General features: G+C 42.3%; 1 protein-coding gene across 1 annotated transcript; it reads left to right on the top strand.

The window, feature by feature from the left end:
- The first annotated feature begins 5,703 nt into the window (after positions 1-5,703).
- On the top strand, positions 5,704-7,728 carry LOC134216699 (homeobox protein invected-like). Its single transcript, XM_062695539.1, has one exon. The coding sequence runs from the start codon at positions 6,235-6,237 to the stop codon at positions 7,726-7,728; it is 1,494 nt and encodes a 497-aa protein (XP_062551523.1). The 5' UTR covers positions 5,704-6,234.
- The last annotated feature ends 2,762 nt before the right edge of the window (positions 7,729-10,490 follow it).

Here is a 10,490-nt window from a genome sequence, read left to right on the forward strand (position 1 = left end):
TGAAGTTGTTCTACAAAAGACACCGTGGGTCTTATAGGGTGGCATTGCACAAGAAGTTTCCGTAGGAATCCTTGCAGGAATGTCTGGAGGTTTTAGGATTTTCTTGAAAAAAATTAAAGAAAGCATTCAATGTGGAAGTATTGACCTAATGTCTAAGGAAAATTCCGAAGGAATTCCTGGAAGAATTTTTGAAGGAATTACTGGATTCATTTCTAGCAGATGTTTTGAAGAAATCCCTTCGGGAATCGCCGAAGAAGTTCCTGGAATAATCATCAAAAGATTTTTTGGAGGAATTTTTGAAAAAATTACTGGTGCATTTTCCTAAAGAACAACTACTAGGGGCTATTTTCAAAGGAAATCCAGGAGATATTTCAGCTGGAACAACTTAAGAAGGAATTCTGGAAGGGGTTCCTGAAGGAATTTCCAAAAGAATTCCTGTAGAAATCTAGGCTTTTCTCCGCAAATTCTATTTGGAGTTTCTTCCTAAATTCCTTTAGGAATTTCTTAAAAATGCGTTCAGGAAACTCCTTTGAAAAAAATCTTCCTTCAAAAATTCCATTGGAAATTCTTTAAAATATTCCTCCAGAAATTACTTTACGAATTCGTTTCGAAAATTTCTTTACCGTGGTCGGGGGTGACAATAGGTCAAATCGGGGTGAGAATGGGTCACTGCTTCTGCTACTTAAATTTTTTGATGAATAGAATGAATGTAACTGAGGGCAAGAAGACTAAAATATAAGAGACCTTTTTGAACGACTTTGCCTTTTTGCGATTTTGCCAGACTGCCGGTGAGAGCGATGACCCATTCTCACCCCCAGACCCAATATCACCTCCGATGACGGTAGTTTTTTTTAATTCCTTTATTAATTCAATCAGATTTTTTTTTCAATAATTGATTCGGGAATTCTGTTGTTTAGAATTTCCTACAGGAATTTCTTCACAAAATTCGCCAGAAATTAATTTGGGAGCTCCTCCAGGATTTTTTCTCTAAAAATCAGTATAACAGTTATTAATGCCTGTAGCTGATAAAATTGAACTCCATACAATAAAATTATTCCTACATGAATGATCATAACCATTTAGTATATTATTTTGTAATAACTGCCCAAATAAAAATTATTTTCAATGTGTACGTTATAACGGGAAAAAATGTACGCTATATCGAGTGACGTTATATTGAGTATACGTTATATCGGGGGTACGCTACACTCAGCTTTTAAACAGTTGGAATTCATTAATTTCTCAGTTAACTTGAATTTTCACAGCTTTTAAAATACCTCCTGAATTTTCTACACTGCTAAAAATAACTATATAAAGTATATGTGTCGCGATAATAAATTTATGCAATAGCGCCACCCTAATATAATCGATGTGGATCCACACATAAATCAAATTATTGTTTATTCGTGACCACACATAAAGTTTATTTCTTTATATATTTTATAAGTTGTTTGCGTGCGGAATGGTTATGTTTGCGCTTATATACATCATAACTAAAATCTATGGATTTTTGCCAATAAAAATGTGTGGACTTTTTGATAGCGTTTGATTTTATGTGTATTTTTTCGTGACTCATTGTTTCTCATTGATGCTGAAGGTGTTAAACGATTAAAAGCCAAACCGTGGAAAAAAAAACCTGGGTGTTTGTCGAAGATTACCTGTATAACGTTTCTTGACAGGTATCCAAGGATCTGTTGAGAAGGGTTTTATAGCTGCTGAAAACATTTTGGAGGCCGTTGTTGCGTAGGTCTTACGAGCCGAACTTCAGAATATTTCATGCATTCTGTCACTATGGGACACGCAGAAAAATATCCCATAGTCACGCAGAAAAAGTCATTTGATATCTTTGAACTGAGTTGGATGTATTCTGAGTATTTTTATGTGCATACTACCTTTCGCTTCTATAGTAGAATTCAAGATCTGAACTCACGAATATTTTGGATGAACAGGAATGTCGCAAAATATTATCGTCAACATTGATTGCGTGTATATGTACAGTTTTTTGTGATATTTTTCCCTTCTGTTTGCCACATTTTGGTTTATTTCGTGATCAGATTTTAAGAAGCATCATAACTCTTAGATCAGGGACATGGCGGTAATTACAGTAATCAGATAACCCGAAAACGTTAAAAATCACTTCTACTAGATCTATTTCATGTATCTACTTTATTTTATGACGCCAGAACTTTATTGCACTTGATTACTAAAAAATTTGACCATGATAGCAAAAAATAAAGAAACATTTTCGAAACTAATGAAAGCGGGGAGCGGTCTAGCGGAGCGGCACCTAGGTCAAAAGAAAGCTCTCTAATCCCCTTTGAGAAAAGTCCGGGGTCATGAAATTCGGTCAACGCTTTACTGAGAACGAGTATTTTGAAGGAGGTGACTGTCGTCCCGGCCTTTTAAGCGTTAATCGAAAACCTCGAATTGAAGAAAATAAATCCTATACTGAAAAGAGGCTAAAAACTAAAGAGATTGCTTGGCTTTCAAACTTTCACCTGATACAGTTCTAGCCACGCAGCCTTCAGGGAACAAGTATCATCAGTGCAAGCACCTCACTTCACCTTTGAGTGTAAGAATGTAGAAGAGACGCCAGGCACATGATCTTCCAATGTCAAAGGTTTGAGGCAGCTCGAAGGGAAATTCGCGTTTTGAAACAGGAGAATAGGCACTAGTGAACAAGATACTCTGCTTCACCGGAATCACCGGACCGACCTTGTCACTTGGTTGGTTAGCTTCGGTTACGGGAGAATCTTCTTCACCGGTGAATTTTTTGTAGGAGTAAGCTTGAACCCGTCGGGGACTAGACAGAGTATATTGCGGTCAAGTAACTGTTCAAAGTCGTTAGGCGTCAGTCACTTTAACGGTACGCTGGATATAATGGAGATAAAACCAAAAGTGGAGTTCAAGAACATAACATGCTGACTTCGAAGTAATGTAAGTATTTCTGGTTCTATGGCCCTAGAGGGGTTTAGATATAAAAGCATGATGAATAATTGGACACAGACTACAAATAATTAAACTCACGAAATAGAGGCATATATTGAAGAAGAAGAATAGATTTTTTTCCCTCAGATGAAGTATTTCTTCCCAACGCAAAAGAAGGCTATTTCTACAGGAGCAATGATTACCTAATTTGTCAGGTGTGATCGCCAGCGCTCAATATCCTGAGCAGGCAGTGTCACACTACGTTTTTTTTGCAGCAATCGTGCAAGGAAGTGCAAACGAAGGTGTCATCTCTACCTATATATAAAAATGAATGTGCTGTTCCTTTGAGGCAATATAACGAACGAACGGATGGACCACGTAGTATGATTTATGTATTACGGAAATAGTTGTAAATCACGAAATGCAAAAAAGTTAGTGAGCAGCGAAGAAATTCGAAACCATGTTCATATAAATCGATCCAGAGTGCGGAGCTGCAATATTTGTCATTCGGAAAGCAAAAGTACTGCTCCCGAGCAACGCAGGGTCCGATCTACTAGTAACTCAATAAAAAAAGCACACACACATTTTTTTATCTATTGCATTTATTTGACAGGCTCAGGCGTGTGTAACACTTAACAGAGCCGAGACTCTTTATGATATTTACAAACTATATCATTATTATTAACAGTAACAAGGGGAAAGGGACATTGACCGAGATACTCGTGGCGACTCAAGGTTAGATTGCGTAATTTTATGATAGACAGGGTTGGGATTTTGGTTTGAGGTATTTCATTCAACTGACGGGTATTTGACATCAAAAACGGTGTAACGTAGCGTCGAGCTCGAGTTGTGGTTCGTCAGGGAGCATCTTCCGGGTGGCCAGAGCTTTATGGTACATGGAACAATAAGACAAAGACAAGAAAAAAACTTGGAGAGAAAAAAAAATGAAATATTAGATTGATGTTGTACAAAGCAAAGGAGCAAAGAAATGCATAGATATCCTGCATATATATCACATCGCGATCCCCCAAAACACTTCTTACTTCCCTGTAGGGTTGTTTACCTCGGGCCACAAGGGTATTCAATAGTTGCTCTCTGGAGGCGTCGTTTTCCGAGTAATACCAAACTACGTGATCGATGCATCCTAACCGGCTCCACACCTACATAGGTTGCTATCGACCAGGTTAATTCTATAAAGATGTGCGTTTAGTGAATAGTGATTGGACATAAGCCTCGACTTCGTGCAAATGAAGTCCCGGTTTAGTCTTTACATCTGAACCACGCTCGCGCAGAAGCTTTAGGAATTATGGCCACCAGAATCAATATCACCATCACATCATTTTGCTGATATAAATTAACGCAAAATGCAGACATAATTCAGACAATAATCAGTTGACCAGTTGTAACAGATCAAAAGAAATAATGCAAATCAGTCTTAACGAATTGATTTTTTTTTTCTATCATTGATGAGAGTATTTGAAGAAAACTAATATTTAATTACGTCAGTGATTATTGTTATTGTCGTGAAAGTCGTAATAAGTAATCCGGTCATAGCCTCAATTTTAAACAAACAAAATAAAAATATATTAACCATCGCTTGGTCCTGCTGAGCACAAAAAATGCTATTTTTTTTCTTTCCAGTACACGAAAACACTTTCCGAAATTGAATCGTGAAAACCAGTCCTTGTTCGGTGGTAACTTCTTTTTCCACTCGTTATTTTCACTTCTTAACCACATATCAAATCTTAATCATAATCATCATCATCATCGTCGTCATCAGCGGCGGCACCATCGCACCATTCGCGAGCACTTGGTCAGCAAGAGGGTTGCAGAAGCGAAGGGCACAAACGTGAAACATTTATTCGACGTAATATGCGGAGCAGAACCGGAGTATAAGGAGTCAGAGAGCGAACGCGCAAAGTGGTTCTTCGACACGATAAAACCCCCAACACTTCGCCAGCCTTTCCACTGCACATCGACACGGGCAGGATCCGAGAACGAGAAAATCACATCACATCGTTTTAAGCCAACAAGCAGCTCCACGAAGAAGGGTGCAGAGCAGAAATGAAAACAACCATATAACATAAATGCTTCATAATGTTTGAATAAACAGAGAAACATTTTCATTTCGCCCGCGCTCCTCTATGCTCCCTGGGTAGCATGGGTATCGTAGCAGGCAGTGATTCACATGAAAGCTTCATCGCCAATGCTCAGTTAAGGAAGGGGGGGTTGTGGTGATACACTGCACTGGTCCACTAAATCCAACTAGAATACGAATGCGCTCTTGAAAGGGTGAGGAAGGATGAGGAGCTCCAGCCCTGCTTTCTTTCGACATGAAAGAGCGAGAAAGTGAGCGTAGAGCGAAAAAGAACGAACGCTAATTGCATATGTATTTATGCTTATCGTGCACTTTGCTTTATGACGGAAAAATGCCAAGATTGTGCGCTTTTTCACCATTTCTATGCTGCGTCGACAGAACGAATGTGTGAGTATTCTCCATAACGAAACCATTCGTCGACGGTCGTGGGAGCAAAGCTTCCCTGTGTGTATGCTTTATTCTCTTTTGTTTCCCTTTTTCCGCTCTCTCTTCGGAGCGAATTCTCAAACAAGTGTTGCAAATCCCACGCACACCTACGAGCAATACGATCAGGCCAATAAGGCGTATGCCACGCCCCCTGGTATCCCCACGACAACATGTTGCTTATCTGCTCGCTCATCATCGTGCAACGCCTACCACTTGAGAACGTTCGTTGGGGCCTCAGTTGGTGAACGTTTACCGTGATGGAACGACCGTTTTCGCCGCCGCTATTCCCAGTCAAGTGCTGCCGGTTTTATCTGCGCTTGTAACTCACCTTCTCCTTCGTCTTGCTTCTCGTTCCTTCGTTCTCGTTTGCGGTGCAGCACATAAATCTGCGAGGGTCGGAAGTGTGGTGTGCGTGAATCTGTACGCAAGGGGGTGAACTAGTAATAGGGCATAATAACGATTTTTTTGCTCGGTCGGGAAAGGTTACACATCCTTCTTCCTCTGGTTTCGCGCCTCGTCGGGAAGACCCGCGCGAATACAACGGTGTTGTGTGACACACGGTGCGAATTTAATTACTGATAATCCCTTCCGGTCGCAATTGTTCTGTGACAGAGCCGCCGAGCGGACTGGCTTTTCTGATCCTGTTGGAAAGATTTACCGTAGGTGTCGTGAACAAGTTCCAATTGGAACAATTGATAACTGGAAAAAGTTAGTGAATAACAAGTGTTATACATTCACGGTATCGAAGAGTTTGTAATCGTTTGACGGTGCAATGCTGTAAAATGGCTACAATAATGTCTCACAATCTGCCGTTGATTCCGCTGCCTCTTAAGGCGACAACGGCGGCAGCTTTGGCAAAAACCACAGCCGGGCTCATGATGTCCGGTTTGCTAGGGAAACACACGGGTGAAGATGTTTACGCAAATGGAACACTTGGGATGCCGACGGATCGCAGTAGCCCAGATGTAGCCAGCAGTGAGGCTCGATCAAGTCCAGAATCTTTGATGATGGCACAGCAGAAGGATCGCGAAGATGATCAAATGAGTTGCTGTAGTGACGATAGTGAGCTATCAGTTGGACAGGAAGGACTAGAAGGAAGTGACAAAACCATGAATAGTGAAGAGAAACTGAGTGTAATTAGTGCAAATTCAAGGATGGGCACCATGGACGTTGAAAGGCTCATAGATAGGCATAATGTTGAGATGGGGGATGAAATGAGTAATGATTCATCACGATATTCAAGTTCCAAGGATCCGTCGGAAGATTTCATGAAGATACCTGTGATGCGACCGAGTCCGACGCGATTGCACGAAGAGTTCCTAAGAAATTCGCAACTCTATGCCGAAGAGCTAATGAGGCAACAAATGCAAATCGTTGCGGCGGCAAGGGGTATCAATCTGAGTCCGAAACCTCTCGATGGAGGACTAGGGTTAGTTGCCCGAATGCAAGACAATCGAAGTCCCGGTAGAGCTACGCTAACCGATGAACAAAAAATTGGCTTTCGGCCGCATATACGAGGTGTCGGTGAAATTTATCACGATCGGCACCGATGGTCTGATGAAAGAAGTGTCCAATCACCTCCAGAGTCATCTTCTTTTCGCGGAATCCATTCGCATTTGAGCGCCATCTCTCAAATAACCCAAAATCTCAATAGCGACATAAGCAAGCTGACGTCCCCATCAAGCCTAGCCAGTATGACCTCCCGGGAGAACTCACAATCACCACCGCAACATCCCGCTCATCTGCTACAAATGAACAACAACATCGCCCTCAATGATCAAAACCTAAAATTTAGTATAGACAACATTCTGAAGGCTGATTTTGGCCGACGGATCACCGATCCGCTGAAACGTAGTGGCAAAAATTTTGCGAAAAAGCCGTCGGCTTTAGGTGAAAAACCTACCGCGATGGATCTGACGGCAATCATCGCGAATGGTAGTGCAAGTAACAGTGCCAGTAGCAGTGTTGCCAGCCGGAGCCTAAGTTCAAGTGCAAGTGGAAGTGAATTGGAAGTGCCCACGTCTCCGTCGTCCACCGGCGGCAAGACAACCGCGGAAGCGAGCAACACTGGTGGCAGCAGTAGTGGAAGCGGTGGCAGCAGTTCGTCATCATCCGGAGGTCCGATGGTGTGGCCCGCTTGGGTCTACTGCACCCGATACAGCGATCGTCCTAGTTCAGGTGAGTTGTTGACCAGCATTCGACTGACATTCCTGTCGACTGATGGTCAGCTTTTGATTCTGCGAATTGAAAATGAATCCAGAACCTGCGGACAATGAGAGAATTGACGAAAATTCCTCTTCGCTACGGTTCGTTTCCGCTTGGCTTGATGACCCTTTGCCAGCCGCCGTTGGCGCGATTAGCGAAGTACTTGATGATGTGATAATGAAAATGAAAACCTGAACCAGTCGCCGCTCCGTGTGGGGGTATTGCAACGTTATCTGTCGCGAGGAGGTCAAGGGGTGGGCTCGAGGAAGCTCTTTTTCATGTGACAACATCAACTGCTGATGAGCAGCGGTTGTTTTGTGTCCCGTTGTTCACGCTCCGGTGATAAACGCGTGTGTGCAACCTAGACCAACGTACATTAATGGGACATCATCGCACAGCCGGCAATAGTAATAAAAGTGACGTCTCCGGTTACAGCAATTACTTCGTTCGGCTGTCATCATCATTGCCGCTGTGACTGAGGCTGCGTCCATTGACCAGTCAGTGTCAGAGTGCAGATCATTGAAAAATGAAGTAATTTTGCTGCACAGTGTGTTTAGATTTTCCGACCGTTTAGATTCCATTTGGATCTCGGATATCAACGCCGTCCTTTGATCCACTGATTAACTGACGGATCACTAAGCCGGTTCAGTGTCAGTTGTAATCACTTACCGTACCTCTTTCGGCCTTCCTTGCCACTCCCGGTACAGCTGACATGGTTGGGTTATGTAGCGAAACGTCTGGTTCGATTTCAAACGTATGGGAACGGACAGAGAGGTGCGGCGTGGTTTTTAACATGATGTAGAGTTGCACTGCTCACAGCGCGTTGCACACACTTCTTGGGCCTGCGAGTGAAGAAAAAAAAAAGAATAAATGCACACACGAGACGATGACGACGTTGGATGGGGGACGACTTGACGTGCGAGAGGCAAGATAAGATAAACGCCACACCAACTATGGTTTGTTGTGATGTGTTGTTTTGGAGGACGGCAAACAAATCTCATCGGCGGCGCTTTTGCAACGCAGAGGTTAGTTTAAGTGAAGCTTCATCAATTGCGTCACGCAAAATTGTTCAATTTTAACTTCTTCGCTTCGTCACATTTTGTATATGATGCATCTGAAAAGTGTTGCACGCATCGCCAAACTCCTTGGAAAGTCACACTGCTATCTCAAAGTGTGACGTCAGTTATTGTTGTTCTACAATAAAAAGGAGTCCTACGTCAAAATCTAAATAATTAATTATCTTCTGTTGATTATCTTTGTTTTTTTTTTTTCCAATTTCGTTTATTTGGTAGGCTCAGGCGTGTATAACACTTTACGGAGCCATTGTTCTTTGTGATATATACAATCAATATCATTTTATTATACGGTTAATAAGAAAGGGGAAGGAGCCAGCGTACTCGTGGTGACTCGAGGTTAGTTTACAATGTTTAAGGATGGACGGGGCTTAGGATTTGGGATCAGGAAATTTCAGCTTCTCATCCGGGCATTTGGCGTCAGTGACGATGTGGCGTGTCGTCGTGCTCGAGGAATGGTTCGACTGGGAGCATCTTCCGGATGGCAAGAGCTATGGAGCTCTACGGAAGAAAAAGGCAGAGACAGAACAAAAAAAACTTGAAAGAAAGAAAAAAAAACAAATGTTAGATTTTGATGTCAGAAGCACAAAGAAAACTATAAATGGCCTGCATATAGACAACATCACGATCTCCCAAAACACCGCGAACTTCCCTGAAGGGTTGTTTACCTCGGGCCACAAGGGTATCCAATAATTGCTCTCTGGAGGCGTCATTTTCCGAACAGGACCAAACTACGTGATCGATGTCATCATAACCGGCTCCGCACCTACATAAGTTGCTATCGACAAGGTTTATTCTGTACAGATGTGCGTTTAGTGAATAGTGATTAGACATAAGTCTCGACATCACGCGAATGAAGCCTCGACTTAAGTCCTCACCTCTGAACCACGCTCGCCCAGAAACTTTTGGAACTATGGAAAATAGCCACCGTCCAAGTTCGTTGTGTGTCCAATTTCTTTGCCAACTTTGAAGAGTACTCTGACGGACTAATGGGAAAAACTCGTTGCTCGAGTATTGTCTATCATAAACTTCACCTTCCTGTGCGCCCACCTTTGCCAGCGAGTCTGCCTTCTCATTGCCGTAGATTGAGCAGTGAGATGGGACCCAAACAAAGGTAATCTTGAATGATCTTTCGACCAAAACACGCATCTGCTCTCTTATGTTTGTAAGAAAGTAAGATGCGTGCTTAACAGGTTTCATCGACCGGAGTGCCTCGATAGAACTAAGACTATCCGAGAAGATGAAATAATGGTCTACGGGCTGATTGGAAATAATCCCCAAAGCGAAGTTAATTGCTGCCAGCTCAGCAACATAAACCGAGCACGGTTCCTGAAGTTTTCGGAAGGTGGTTGAAGTTACATTGAAAACACCGAAGCCAGTGGATCCGTTAATGCGAGAACCATCAGTGAAATATCTGTTGTTGCAATTGACATGTTCATATTTTTCTGAAAAAGGGAGGGAATAGATATTTGTCGAAGATGATCTGGTATTCCTTGAATAGCGTATTTCATGGACAGATCGTATTCAATTGAGGAACTGTCGTTGGTGAAGTGAACTCGAGGTGGATTATAACACGGAAGACAAAGATCTGAAGAAATGTAGTTGAGATAGACTCTAAGGAATCTTGAACGACAAGTCAGTTCAAGCATTTTATCGAAGTTATCTAAGACAAGTGTGTTACTTGTTCCACATTTGACGAATATTCTAAGTGAGAGCTCCCAGTAACGGTGCTTTAAAGGAGTGACTCCAGCAAGCACCTC

This window comes from Armigeres subalbatus, chromosome 2 (genome assembly GCF_024139115.2).
Source record: "Armigeres subalbatus isolate Guangzhou_Male chromosome 2, GZ_Asu_2, whole genome shotgun sequence".
NCBI classification, from domain to species: domain Eukaryota; kingdom Metazoa; phylum Arthropoda; class Insecta; order Diptera; family Culicidae; genus Armigeres; species Armigeres subalbatus.

Bases quoted from the DNA above. Each gene is read 5' to 3' on its own strand.
- LOC134216699 (XM_062695539.1), top strand. From the start codon at position 6,235: ATGGCTACAATAATGTCTCACAATCTGCCGTTGATTCCGCTGCCTCTT.